The following is a 15,093-nucleotide window of genomic DNA, read 5'->3' as shown; positions in this document are numbered from 1 at the left end:
CTACAAGCAGAAATGATGAGTTAGCAATTATCGAAAAACAGAAAGTCTACAACACATTACAGGAACTTCGGACCACAATTTTTGCCGAGCTTTACTTTATTAATTTATTATTTACATTATTAATTAGCTAGTGTTACCAATAAGTCTCTATTTTTTTAAGCTTCATGTGACTATCCAGGAGTATCTTAAAAACCCTGTCGTATCTATCTTCACCACCGTCAGCGGCAGGTCATTACACGTAAGCACCAATCCCTACCTGGAAAATGTAACCTGACATCTCCACTACCACCTACCAGCAGCTTAATACAGTGCCCTCTCCTGATAGCCATTTCAACCCTGGGATAAAGTCTCTGACTATCCAGATGATCAATGTATCTCATCATCTTATACAGCTCTATGAGGTCAACACTTATCCTCCGTCACTCCAAGGAGAAAACACCTGTTCTCGTAAGGCATGCAACCCAATTCAGGCAACACACATGTAAATCTGCTCTACACCCTATCTATGTTTTCCACATCCTTCTTGTAGAGAGGGGTCTAAGTCTGAGCACAGTACTACAAGTGGGGTTGACCAGGGTCCAGTATAGCTGCAATTAAACCTCTCGCCTCTTGAACACAATCCCACGACTGATGAAGGCGAAAGCTCCATACGCCTTCTTGACAACAGAGTCAACGTGCGCAGCTACATTGAGCGTCCTATGGACTCGGACCACAGGATCCTTCCGAACCTTGAAACTGCCAAGAATCTTGCCAATAATACTATATTCTGCCATTATATTTGAGCTAACAAAACGAACCACTTCACACATATCTGGGTTGAACACCATCTCCCACTACTCTGCCCAGGTTTCCATCCAATCTATGTCCCGCTGGAACTTCTGACAGATCTCCACACTATCCAAAATACTCCAACCTTTGTGTCATCAGTAAGTTTACTAACCCATACTTCCAGTTTACCGACATGCACGCAGTATATCACCCGTCTACAAACTGTCTTTGCCTTCGGTGTGCAAGCCAGTTCTGGATCCTCAAAGCAATGTCCCCATGGATCCCATCCCTCCGTACTTTCTCAACAAGCCATTGATTGGGTACCTTTTTAAATGCCTTGCGGAAATCCATATACACGACACCTACTTCTCTTCCTTCACCTCCATGTTTAGTTAAATCCTCGAAACATTCTATTACTGATGTAATGTATGACCTGCCCTGGTCAAAGTCATGCTGACTACTCCTAATCATATTATACCTTTCCAAATGTTCATAAATCCTGCCTCTCACGATCGTCTTCATTAACTTACCAACCACTGAAGTAAGTCTCAATGGTCTGTAATTTTCTGCGCTATCTGTACCCACTTTCTTGAATAATGTAACAACATCCGCAAGCCGCCAGTCCTCCGGAATCTGTCGCGCCGCAATTGATGATGCAAAAATCATCGTCAGAGGCTCAGCAATCTCCACCCTTGTCTCCTGCAGTTACCTGGGATACGTCTCATCCGGTCCCGGCGACTGATCCAACCTGATACTTTCTAAAACTCCAGCGCCATCTTTCCTAAGGTGAACCGCACTAAGATCTTTGAAGTTTCTGCTCCATGTGATCGTTCCGTACGAGATGAAGGCAGCTGCAGTGAGCGCAGGTGAGATAGGAATCTGGTGGTTCAGAACACCTGGTCTTGTGTGATGCGCTGACTGTTTGGGTGAAAGGCAGCTGAAAAAACAAAACAGAAAACAATGTCGCCAGTTTTGGACGAAGAGCGCCATTTTTCGGCTTGATGTTATGCTACTACAGGGTCCTCTGTATTGTAATTCCATTTGCCTCCGTTTCCTCAATAAGTGAAAGCTTTACCACTGCTGACCCTGCAGGACTCTAGTAAACGTAAACTTCTCTACCTCGTCTTGCAGCAACTCATTCCACCTATCACACTTTATCCGAGTACAAGCATATGTCCCTCAACATGAACTGCTGTAATTTGAGGTTAACCTGTCCGAACCACAGCAAATAACGATGAGGCATCTTATGCAAGCTCCCAGATTTTTAACAGGTCTCGATAAAGTCAAAGTCAAGTGAAAATATATTTATTATCGAAGTACGTATATGACACCGCAAGTGGCCTTGAGATTTATTAAACTACGGGTAATTGCGGGGAAATACACCATAAATTCGTGAATAACCATACAAAACCTGAGACTGTGAAAGGAAAATTAAAAATTCGTGCAAATAAAAACATTATACCAAGAAGATTCGTTGCATGTCCCTGCAAGTGAGGCTGACGTCTCTACAATCAGTTTAGCGACCTAATGAGTGAAATTCCGCGGGTTCGAATTGGTCGGTGGATCTCCAGGAGTTCGTCCAGTTTTCTTCCTGCGCGGTGCCAATTTCAGTGAACTGTCTTCTTTTATTCCTTTAGCTTTCTGCTCAATGACACCCCCTAGTGTCCTGCTGCTCTCTGTGCAAGTCAACGCTGTGCCATCAGAGCGTTCCCACAACATATAAACATATTTTCCCTCAGTAAACATATTTAAGAAAAGGTTGGATAGATTTTTTTCATATTAGTGGAGGTTATGGAGAAAAGACATGTAGGTGTAGATGAGTCCATGGTGAGATCAGCCAAGATCATGTTGAATGTCGATGCAGCCGCCGATACTGGATTACGATGTAAGAGTCAATAGTTCATGGTCAGTTGGCTGATAACGGCATAATATTCACGTTTTATAAAACAAATGATCTGGAATCGTCTTTGAATCCGTGATAATATCAGCTGACTCGACCCGCTCTAAAAAAATAATTCATCAAAATAAAACTGACAGTGGTCCGGGAGAGTCAGGGATATGGTGAGAAAAGCGAGGGTCACGTCAGCGGGGAGATGCATTGCCCTTCTGAAACGCTGTTTGGGAGCGAAAGCTCCCTCTTCCCTTTTTCACCTGGACTCTTGTCGATGGAATTTATCATCGGAAATGACGCCTGACCGAGCATAACGTTTGTCAATTGATCGTCTGCTTACGTCATAGAAAACTAATCGTCTACTTTGGTTAGTAATAGCAATTGCCAGGACTTATGTATCAAGCGGTGCAGCGGGAGCCCTTCGGCCCCATTCCTCTTTGCTAGTAAAATCAAGGTTTTTTTTCAGTGGAGCGTCATAATCTTCCATTGGTTAACTTTACCTTCATTTCTCTCGGTAATGATCTTATTTAGGATTAGTGGTGTGTACTTCATATTACAATTATATGCTCTCCCGTGGAGCGTTGAATCCCGTTTTCGATGATGATGATGATATGACCTCATCCGTCTTGTCTGTCTACTCTATGGATTGCTTAAGCCCCCGTTATTTTTCATTTTTTTTTCTCCGTGCTTTTTCAAGGTATTATAATATTAATATCGAAACATCGAATTAATTTTGCTTTATGTTCACTTTTGAAATCAGATTGGCAGATGTTCTTCAGCCTTCCAACAAAAAATTTCCTTTTATCACACAAAACATACAGAAGTCTGTAAGTGAAAAATCAACAGAAATATGCCGGATTGAAAGAGCAAATTGAAAGAGTTTGGAACACGAATAAGGCATTCGCTGTTCCGAAAGTAATATCTACAACTGGTATCATCGGAAATACATTACAGAATAACAATACACAATTAGGCCTAGGCAGCAATATCTAGGTAAATATTAAGAAAGCTACAATGCCAAGTACCAACAGTACATACGTCCACAGCAATTGAGAAATGAGCGGTGCAGCCGCCAAAACTGGATTAACATTCAAGAAATAATGATTCATTGTCAGCTGACTGATAACGGCATATTATTCTGCCTTTTATTAAGCAAATGATTTGGGAACGTCTTTGAGTCGGAGACATAATCAGCTAATTGGATCTGCTGTTAAGAAAATGATTCTTTAAAAACAAATCTTCGAATGGACCAATTGAGTTTAAGAGCCGAGAGGTAATGTAGCAGCTGTATAGGACTCTGGTCAAACAACACTTGGAGTACTGTGCACATTTCTGTTTTCATCACTAGAGGAAGGACATGGAAACCATAGAAAGGGTGCTGAGCAGAATTACAAGAATGTTGCCTGGTTTGGGGAACATGCCTATGAGAATAGTTTGAATGAACATCTTGGAGCAACGGAGGATGAGAGGTGACCTGATAGAGGTGTGCAAGATAATGAGATGCATTACTCGGGTGGACAGTCAGAGCCGTTTTCCCCGGGCTGCAATGACAAGCACGAGAAGGCGCAGTTTTAATGCGGTTTGAAGTAGTTACAGAGGAGATGCTGGGGTAAGTTTTTTTTTTCTGTTCATGTGTCTGCCTTTGGCCATCCTTCTATCGGTGTCCTGTGATGATATCTTCAAGATAATTGCACGAACTGCACCTGGACCTTTGATGTCTCTGCTTCACGTAATCGCTCCGTCAGACATGAAGGCAAGCACAGTCAGCGCACGTGAGACATGATTTTTTTGGATCAGGACACCCGGTCGTGTGTTTTGCGGTGACTGGGTGGCTGGACGGCAGCTTCCCAATCAGAAGTCAATGTCGCTGTTTTTTTGTTATAGAGCGCCCTCTGTTGGTTTGGATTTACAGTACGAAGGGAGCCTGTGTACTTTACTTCTATTTGCATCCGTTTACTCAATACATCCTTGAAGCGATACCATCTGTGTAGCTGCCCGAATGTGGTAAACGTACCCTATTATACTACTTCTTCCAACAACTCATTCCGTGTGGCTAACTTCATTTGAGCGTAAACAGATGTCCCTCAGAATGAAATTCTATAATTTGGGGTTTATCCCTCCTATCCACGGAAAATAACGATGATGCTTCTCATGTATTCTCCGGAGATTTTACAGTTCTCGATGCAGTCAAAGTCCCAATCAAGATAAATTTATTATCGAAGTACGTATGTGACAACAGAGATAAACTTGATACTTATTTACTTGCAGGCATTTAGAGAGACAGGTGTATGGTTAGGGTTACTGGTTAGTAGTCTATTCTGTCACAGCACCATCACATTCGGGCGAATAATCCCGTCGCGGTCGTGACTGTCTCCGTTCCACAAGTTGCTGTGGCAGGGTTGTTCCTATTGCGGCCGCAGGGCGGCACTCTACACGAGAATATGGCTTTAGGTTTGACAAGTCTCAGCTGCAGGGTCGCAAAGCAAAGCGTTTGCGTGCCCGGTTAATCCCATTCTCGAAATCTAACGAGCAGCCAAATGGTTCGTTGCCATATAACAAGTTCTGCTTCGCTTAGTTCGCTGCATTCTGGAGAATTCCGTGCTATACGCTTTCAATGTTCACTACAATCGTCATCCCTGCCGAATTTCTGGCATGATTATAATTTGCATGACGGGAGTAATGAAGTTATTTATCGGAGTTTGCAATTTAGACCGAAGCGTCTTTTTCAGTAACGCACTAGTATACGATGCTGCCATCTAGACATCTCAAACAATAAACTTTCGGGCCTTGAGGTCAGCGTCTGTAATACATATTCTACAACTCTGCTATTAGTAATTTATGAATGACACGGAATGTCGCACTTGGGACCACCATATACGAAGTAATTCTGTCTTTCTGCTGAACATAATCCGTACCTCCCTGCTTATATACCCCTCTGCGCCTCCCAAAGCGGTACGATGACTCAATGTGAGATATTGAAGTTACATCGTCATGTCCCCGTTGTCGTTCCCGCTCCCGCTGTCCTTCTGAACTTGGAATGGGGCCCGACCTTTCGAATAACATCCGGATCGGCAAATGAATTGATCCATACACCATTGAAACTCAAAGCTTCCAGTGTCGCTACTCAGTGACGTATGGTTGAGGGGCGGAGCTTTGTCCGTTCACCCTGACAAGGCATTCAAAAGGTGGTTCATTCCGAACGCCCTTCCGCTTGGAGGAAACTGTCTGAGTTGAAAGATGTTCGTGTTATTGGAGCTGCTAATCTGGTTTCACGGTAAAGGACAGCTTCAATTTCCGAGTAGTTTAAGCAACCAATTCTGCATTACCCTTTCTGTGCTCCGTTAATTCTTGAAATATTTAATTTTCCAACGCTCTCTCGCTTTTCTTTCTCACTTTTTTCATCGTTGCGCCGGTTTGCAATTTAGTTTTCAACTTTGTCCATCCAATTATATTTATTTTATTCTATTCTCTCACTCTCTCTGTACCTTTCCCATTTTTTTTTCTCTTTTCCCCAGATGTCTCTGCTTCCCGCATTTATCCTCTGCTTCCTTTCTCCATGATCCGAGAGTACATCCCTACTGACGTCATACTCCGCTCCTCTATTCCCCAGCCGCGAACTCACAAACTATCCGGCAGTCTCCACCGGCTTTTTCCGGATCTCTGGGGAACACGATGGCGCTATCCTGCAACGTGGAGGGCAGCAGCACTTATAACGTGTACTGGTACCGCCAGTACCCGGGGCAGGGGCCGCAGTTCATGTTCTACAGCTACGGAGCTAACTTTAGGAATCCAGACGGGGAAGTTGATGGATTTACCCTGCAGGCGCTTAAAGATAACGAGAACAAACTGGTGACCAACAGCCTGAGGGTGAATCACTCGGCCGTGTATTTCTGCGCCTGGAGTCTACACAGTTACGCGTCGAGAGGGGAGAGCTCGACAAAAACCCGAGACTGCCTGTAAAAGGCCTGACTGAGCAAGCACACTTGGCTCTGTGGTCGCGTCTTGTCTACCTTTGCATTTGACAGAGGAAACGTGATGCAGACTGGAAGCAGAAGGGTTTTGTAACAACGGTGAGAGAGCAGGTGCCCAATCTTCTGGCAAGATGCCAGCTCTTACACCAGCACTGTGACGTCACGCACAGTCAGCACTCTCCAACAAGCCCCGTACTGACAACGATTTACCTGAGTATGAGGCGGAATCGAGACCATGAGATTTAATTGCACAGACGCTCTTTTGATTCTGCCCTGTCACAAACTTTCCGTTACCTGCTGTTTTCCAAAAGAGACGCTCTTCCTGCCTTTAGAAATGGAACACTTATTTTTTTCCGGAACACCGGATTTTCTTTCATTCTTTTATTTGTTTGCTTTCGATCGCCTTTACAATTAAAATTACCCCGTGAATTTCGCTGCCCATAATTCCATGCTAAAATTATTTCATCTCATAGGAGACGTTACTCCGTCCTTCTGCCATCGACGCTGAGAAAGGAGAAACGGTGTCCCTTTCCTTGTCGAGGGCATTGAGTGTAAGGTGAAAGAAGTCGTAATGAATTGAAGGTGGATTAGACCAGAACCGTAATATTGCACACAGCTTGGACAGGAATGGTGTTGCGACAATAGGAAGAGAGGAGGAGATATTCATAGGAGTGCTTCCTGGATAGGACGACTGCAGATGAATTGAAGATGGATCGGCCGGGCTTATTTTCACAAACGGGTTTATACTATTATAAAGGTCGAATGTAATTTGTTTGACAAGGTAGTCGGTCCATAACTACAAGGGTCATTTTTGAGCTCAGAGAGGAAACACTGATGGATTGTGACCGGCACTAGATGTGAAAGGCAAGTTTATGAATGGGATGAGGAGGTCGGCTGTAAGTGGGGGGGGGGAATAAAAGCATCAGGAAAAAAAAAGATGACGGAAGGGAGAGATTGTGAATGAAGAGAGGAGTAGGGTGTGAGTAAAAAATCAGCTGGAGTGTGGCGATGGAGGTAAATTAGGTAGATCAGGTTAAGCCGCTGTCTGTAAGAAGTTTCCACGTCCCGCCACTCTGCTCCGCTTTCTTCCGGCAGTCTACCGAAGTACTGGTGGTTAGGTTAATTGCTGGTTGCAAAATGCGCCGGGATGAGGCGAAGGTTAATTCTGAAATGGGTGGGTGGCGCGGCTTGAAGGAGGGTATTTAAAAACAAGAGAGTATGTGAATAAGTAAGTAAGAGAATAAACAAATAAAGTAATAGATAAGTAAGTAGATAGATAATTAGGAAGTACTGACAAACACATAAGTAAATTGGACGATCTTCAAACTCTGATGGCTTCGTTACTGAGCTGAAAACCCGTCACCTCAGCATACCTCGTTTAAACAAGGCCGGGATCTGTTGTCAGGAAAGGAATAACGACCTCACCAAGCGAGACAGCCCCATCAAAACAGATGCCGAATAGACATGGCGATCTTCAGCCCCAGTGTTTCACGGTGCAACAGCGCCCCCTGCAGCCTCCGCCGTGTATGCAACCCCGAAGTTACTATTTGGCCAAAAGAAACCATTCTTCCCTCCAACTAACCGTTGAACCTCCGTGATATTTCTCCGTCCGGAGGAAACCCGACAAGATCACATTGGGAACGTGCAAACTCAGCACAGAATTCAACGTGGGCTTTTCGGGTCGGAAACTCCCTCAGCTGCGCCAATGTGTCCAATGGAAGATTGAAAGACTCAGCGGATTTCACAGCAGAGCGAACCGGCATGAAGAAGCGGACAATGTTTTCCCATCACAGTGCGGATAAACTTCTGTGATCAAGAATTGGGTCCAAGTGTTACACTCACTTAGTTCTCCGCTCCAGCGGCTGCCTGGGGTTTTTGCTCGTGGCCTCTATCTGTGTCAGTCGCCGTGCAGACTCCAGGCGCAGAAATATGTGGCCGAGTGGTTCAGCTTCAGGCGGCCTGCGCTCAGAGTGAACTCGTTGTTGTTCGGCCGGCTGGCGGTAAACCCGTCCACCTCTGTGCCCGGCGCCACGCTCGGAGCAACCACCGAGTGAAACAGGTTCTGCGGCTCCTTTCCCGGGTACTGTCTGTACCAGAACAACCGATAAATGCTGCTGCCGTCGACGGTGCAGTGAACCGTCCGGTTCCCGCCTGGAGGCTCGGACAGAGCGTCGGGAGGCTGGCGGATAACTGTCGAGGTCACGGCTCGTGATTTAAAGAACAAACGAGGGGAAAAACAAACAAACAATAAATTAATATATTCAGCAAAGGACACGGTTCTGTGCGCTCGGGAGAGGACCACACAGGTAAAGTAAAAAACCGAACGTGATAGAAAAATGTCCTGAGTGCGACAGGTAGAGATGAGATAGAGACACAGAGAAATCGATAAGGAGATATTTATGGATAGAGATAGAGAAATATGGAGGATGAGGGAAGGATGTGGCGGTGCGGAGTGTAAGGAAGCCGGGCTGGGGAAGGAGCGAGGAGGGGTAACTATTGAAAGGTGGACAGATAGATAAAGAAATGAGAAGAGGTAGTAATAGTAGAGAGAGAGAGAGAGAGAGAGAGAGAGAGAGAGAGAGAGAGAGAGAGAGAGAGAGAGAGAGAGAGAGAGAGAGAAGTATAAGAGGGACGTTCGAGAAAAATGGCGAGACACGGTCCGCGCGGAATCTGAGCTGGTAGGAACAGAGTGGGCGAGGTTGAGTGCGACGGATGGACAGGAGCGATGTGGAGCGAGCGGGAGGCAGGGAAGAAAGGAGCGGGAGAATGCAGAGAGCCAGCGGGAGCGAATGAGCGAGGCAACGCGAAGATGATTGTGGAGAAGTGCTGAAAGAGGCCAAGCGTGGAAATAATGGCAGAGCAAAGCGGGAAAATGGGGAGCCAGAGGGACAGTGGTCCATAATGATGATACTCACAGGAAAAGGAGGTGAGCGTGACGTAGAGGTAATGTGGAAAAGTGGTTAAGACAGAATGGGGAAGAAAGAAAGTAAAGATGGAAGCAGGGAACATTGGATTAGATTATTAGGCGTCGGTGCGAATATTCCTTACTGTAGAAGCAGGCCAGACACACCAGTACCAGAAGCAGCCTGAACAAAGTTTTACTTCTGGAAGAGTAGGACCAGTTCGGAGTGTGAGAACAGATACAATGACTGGGTAAGGTTCCTGTTTGACTTGCAACGCCCCGTCCCGTTTCTGTCATTGACAACCCAATCCCTCTGCCGCTGAATGACGTTGCATTCAGAGCAGAAATCGGAACTGCGCGAAGTTCCAGTGTCGATGTATGTAGATTGTTACCGCCAGAGCAGGTGTGCGGGACGGAACATGAAATGAGAAGCTGTTGCTGTCGTTGAGCGACCTGTGTGTCCATTTCTCGGGCGCAGTTTCTGCCAGTTTGTCTGCACCTCTTTGCGTAGGCAGTCAGTTCTCTTCAAGGTTTAATAAATAGACCACAGTGCAACTGGGAGTTGGACTTCCTGTCGAACTGACCCGAGAGACACAAGATGCACAACTCTCCCTCCTTCCCCGTCGTCCTCAGCACGGGCATCTCCCAGGACTGTTACGGCATCCATTGCTGTACGGTCTGCAAACACATGAACGCAAGGCCGGACACCCGGCCAATCACGTAGACAAGTTCCCCGACGTCACCAAGGGACTCCACGAGGCGTAGTGGAGGAGGAGGTGGCAGATATCGAGTCATGGGCCAGATACATAACTACGTCAAGAAGACAAGGGAAATATTTTTTTATCTAATTCAGAACTCGCAGCCTTCGTACACCCCTTCACACCGATGTCACAACAGTCCAAACAGTGAGCAGTTCCGAACTCCTGAGAGTACGCATGACATGCAAACTCATAACTCCGTTACGACCACTTAAAGCACATTATAGAGTCTAGAAAACTCATCAATGACCCTGATTTCCCATTACGCGGAAGACAGCAGCGCGTTGCACATGCGCATCAAGTCATTCTACAGTTGGAGATGGAGAGCATCCTCGCGTTCCTGCAAGGCACGGATGCTGCACGGCAGTGGACAGGGAGGCCCTAAGACTGGTAGTCTAACCTGACCCAAGAATCACTGTCAGCAGTCCTCCCCGCCATCAATGACAGTTAGACAGAAAGGTGCTGGACAATGCTTATGGACTTCCTGTCCCAATCGCAGCAAGAGAGAGGCCACGAGGCATCCACGCCATGATTACCAGCCTCAAAAACAATTCCCTTCCCCAAAGAGTGAGGCAGATCGACACTTCCATCCATTCACCCACCCCTACATCCCCCACCTCCCCGGCGCGAGCACTGCTCTCTTTTTATTACCCGTCAGTCACTGCGAATGTAAACATGAAAAAAACCTTGATAATATATCAGCTATTTTATGTATTTTTATTTATTGTTTCATAGAATCATGAACACCTGTAGCATAATACAGACACCTCGGCCCACAAAGTTGTGCTTCTAGGCTTATTTACACCTGTTCACCTGCTTCTGTCCATCATCATTGTTCTGCGCCTTATATCGGTCTGGACTTGCAATTGTTTCGTTCTCCTTTACACTTGTCTACAGGATATGACATTCCTTGACAACTCGTTCCACATTCCCACCAGCCTCTGTGTGTAAAGTGTAGCATCTCATGCCCGCCTTCAACCTTCCCCTTTCACTTTCAACCTGTGTCCATTCGCCTTATCGGCGCAACACGACAATGATCAACTCCCTCATCTCATCTTCCCGGAAATCTGTCAGCTGCGATTAGTTGAAATTAATTTGTTTTTTTAAATTATTATTTGCACGATTTGCACAACAGTTTTCGACTTAGTTATGTATTGTTTTTCATCTTGTTTATCTAAACTTTTCAGAGAATGACTGTCAGAGAGTGAACTTTCAACCGCTCATTGGGGGTCAGTTCTGTACGGATTCTTGCCGCTGGTGGGCGATCGCTGCAGGGGAATAGACCTCCGAGTCTGCCAGCTTGCACCCGCAGAGCTACTCGGTGAAGTGGTTGCTTCCCCGTTGAGCCGCTTCCCCGAATCTCACGCACAACTGCCGTGCTCCCTACCAGGCATCCGCAACACCACCGGTCTTGCTTCCGCCGTTGGGCGTTGCAGAACTTCCTACTGTTCCATCCCAATCCCGTTTAATCCTGCCAACTGAGTTTCAGTTCCTCTGGCAACTAGAAATCGGAACGGAACGAAAAGAGTGAAGAGAGATCGGAAGTTATGGGCAACAAAGGGGAGCGCGGAAGAAGGAAAGTCGGAGAAGAAATTAAGAAAGAAATGCAACATAAAGGAAATAGATAACAAACAGAATATAGATGACAAGGGAGAGAGAGAGAGAGATTAAAGAGAATTAGACTTCAATTCAAATTGATTACAAAGATAATTTAATAAAAGTGTCCTTTACGAAAAGACCTGATCATCAGCCCGTGAAAAAAGCAACATCTTCACACAAATTCCTTCCTGCAGTGAATGGAACATCCAGTAGGGGCGTGTGGAGCGATTCTCCCAACGCCGCTGTGACCTCCACTACTTCTCCGTTCGTCGTTTGATTGACAGCTGCGTGATGAGTCATGCATACGTAGGAGTGTGCGTGATTAAAGAGACAGGAAATGCAATCCCCGGGCGTTGCAGAAAGTGGAGGCAGATGCAGATGCCGGGCCACTTACAGAAGCGGATGCATGGATAGGGACGGAACTGCATAGTGGTCGATGCCTGACGGATTCACTGCTTTTGACAGTCCTTGAGATTTTACAAACTATCTGCCGTGCTGCGGTGGAAGAATGTTTGCTGCGTGTTGGTCGGAGGGCGCGTTTTAATGATATAAAGTGTGTCGGGGTTTGATTAGTCCCGTTTAGCGGCTTTAAAATTTTCATTTTCTATTCAAAGACTAGAATAAAATTATCTGTCTGTATAGGACAGAATGTTTGGAGTGATCATGCAGTAGGTTAAAGTACCAGCGCAACATTTTCAAACAAAATGCTTTCACTGCCTCCTGCTTTTGTATCAATCACCAATGCCAGAGAGTAAAGTGGTCAAAGTTCTCACTGTGTCGGATCAAAACTGAGGAAATGATTGAGAGAAACTTGCTGTGGGCAAAGTTTGACAGTACCGTCGACAGTACCTCATAATTGGGAGGCTCAACATTTATAGTTCAAAGTAAATTTAGTATCACGTTACGTCTGTGTCACCGTGTTCTACCTGCGATTTATTTCCCTTCCGGATTTCACGGAAGCACCGGGAAATACAACAGATTCAAACAAATACTACACACAGCCAAACATTAACAACAGGTGTGTAAACGAAAACAACCTGTGCAAGTACGATAGAGCAATAAATACATCAGTAACATATTAATTGACCTACACTTGTACACCGAGACTCATCTGTCCCTCAACACTGCCGAGCATTCACGGAGTAAATGTCACTCCACTCTTCAGGAAGGGAGGGAGACAGAAGAATGTTAACTAGAGACCAGTTAGTCCGACCTTAGTGCTTGGGAAGTTGTTGGCTTCGGTTACTGAGGATGAGGTCTCAATGGACTTGGAGGCGCCTGATAAAATAGGAACTAGTCAGCATGGATTCCTCAAGGGTAAGTTTTGCCTGACAACGTTGTAGGAATCCCAAAAGAATTAACAAGAAGGATAGAAAAAAGGAAAACCCGCTAATGTTGTGAATTTGGATTCTGACAAGCACGTATGGTTAAGCTTGTTGCTACGAGTCCATGGTCTTACAGGAAATATTCTAGCGTGGATGAAGTAGGGTTGGCCGGTGATAACAGGTAGGAATAAGGGGAGTCTTTACTGGCTTTAGAGGAGATTGACGGCAACAATGCAAGTAAAGAAGGGGTTAACATAAGAGAAGCGTTTGATAGCTCTGGGCCTGTAATTGGTGGTGTTTAGACGAATGAAGGGTGATCACCGAAGCCCATGGAATACTGACAGACTTTGATAGAGGGGATGTGGAGAGGATAGTTCCTATGGTGGGGCAGTCTAGGTATAGAGGACACAGATAGAGTGGATGTGGAGAGGATGTTTCCTATACTGGGGGAGTCTAGGACCAGAGGACACGGATAGAGTGGATGTGGAGAGGATGTTTCCTGCAGTGGGGGAGTCTAGTTCCAGACGACACAGATATAGTGGATGTGGAGAGGATAGTTCGTATATTGGGGGAGTCTAGGATCAGAGGACACAGATAGAATGGATGTGGAGAGGATGTTTCCTGCAGTGGGGGAGTCTACGACCAGAGGACACAGATAGAGTGCACGTGGAGAGGATGTTTCCTGTAGTGGGGGAGTCTAGTTCCAGACGACACAGATATAGTGGATGTGGAGAGGATAGTTCGTATATTGGGGGAGTCTAGTGTCAGAGGACACAGATAGAGTGGATGTGGAGAGGATGTTTCCTATAGTGGGTGAAATCTAGGACCAGAGGTCACAGACAGAGTGGATGTTGAGCGGAAGTTTCCTATAATGGGGGAAATCTAGGACCGGAGGACACAGATAGAGTGGATGTGGAGAGGATGTTTCCTGTAGTGGGGGAGTCTAGCTCCAGAGCACACAGATAGAGCGGACGTGGAGAGGATGTCTCGTATACTGCAGGATTAGAAGAGTAGAGAGAAAAGTGGAAGATGGAGTACATTTGCGGTATGTGTACGACCATCCGTTTTGGCGGAATAAATAAAATTGTAGAATATTTTCTAAATGGAGAGGAAATGCCAAAAACTGAGGTGCAAGGGGCGCTGTTCAGGGTTCATTAAAGTTTCATTTAGGTGCATTCTCTGCAGAGGGAGGCACATGCGATGATAGCATTTATTTCAAGAGTACAAGAATGTAAATTGCAGGATCTGATGTCGCGAATTCGTGAAGCGCTGGCGAGGCTTCATTTGGAGTATCGTGTGTAGTTGTCGGTACCCTGTTTTAAAAAAAAAGAACTGATGAAAATGGAGATGTTTCAAAGGAATTTCACGAAAATTATCCCAAAAATAAAAGGTTTGTCATATAAAGAGGGTTTGCTGGCTTTGGAGCTGTATTCACTGGAATTCAAAGGAATGAAGAATGATCTGATGAAAACTACCCAATGGTGAAACGCCTTGATAGAGTGAACGCGGAGAGGATGGTTCCAAAAGTGCGACAATCTCAGACCAAGGGACAGAATGTGGGTGAAGAAGATTTTCTTTAGACAGAGAGTGGCGACTTTTTTGAATTATTTAAGTCAACTGTTGATAGATTATTGATGCTTTGATGCATGAATGGATAAAGGCAGATGGCGGAAGATTGGGGCTGAAAAGGAAAATTGAATGATCCATAATGAAATGGCGGAGTAGCCGAATTCGGCTCATTTTTCAGGGTCATAGAAACATGGAAAATAGGTTTAGGGGTAGGCCTCTCGGCCTTCGAGCCTGCACCGCCATTCACTGTGACTATGCTGATCATCCAACTCAGAACCCTGTACCTGCTTTCTCTCCACACCCCCTGATC

At 45.6% G+C, this 15,093-nt stretch overlaps 1 gene segment (V, D, J or C); it reads right to left on the bottom strand.

The window, feature by feature from the left end:
* Nucleotides 1-8,527: 8,527 nt before the first annotated feature.
* On the bottom strand, nucleotides 8,528-10,327 carry LOC132389449 (T cell receptor beta variable 30-like). The segment is given in 2 exon segments: nucleotides 8,528-8,820; nucleotides 10,219-10,327. Coding segments are annotated over 2 exon segments (402 nt in total).
* Between the last annotated feature and the right edge of the window lie 4,766 nt (nucleotides 10,328-15,093).

This window comes from Hypanus sabinus, unplaced genomic scaffold (assembly GCF_030144855.1).
Source record: "Hypanus sabinus isolate sHypSab1 unplaced genomic scaffold, sHypSab1.hap1 scaffold_574, whole genome shotgun sequence".
NCBI lineage: Eukaryota > Metazoa > Chordata > Chondrichthyes > Myliobatiformes > Dasyatidae > Hypanus > Hypanus sabinus.
This window is presented reverse-complemented; position numbering and strand designations above follow the sequence as displayed.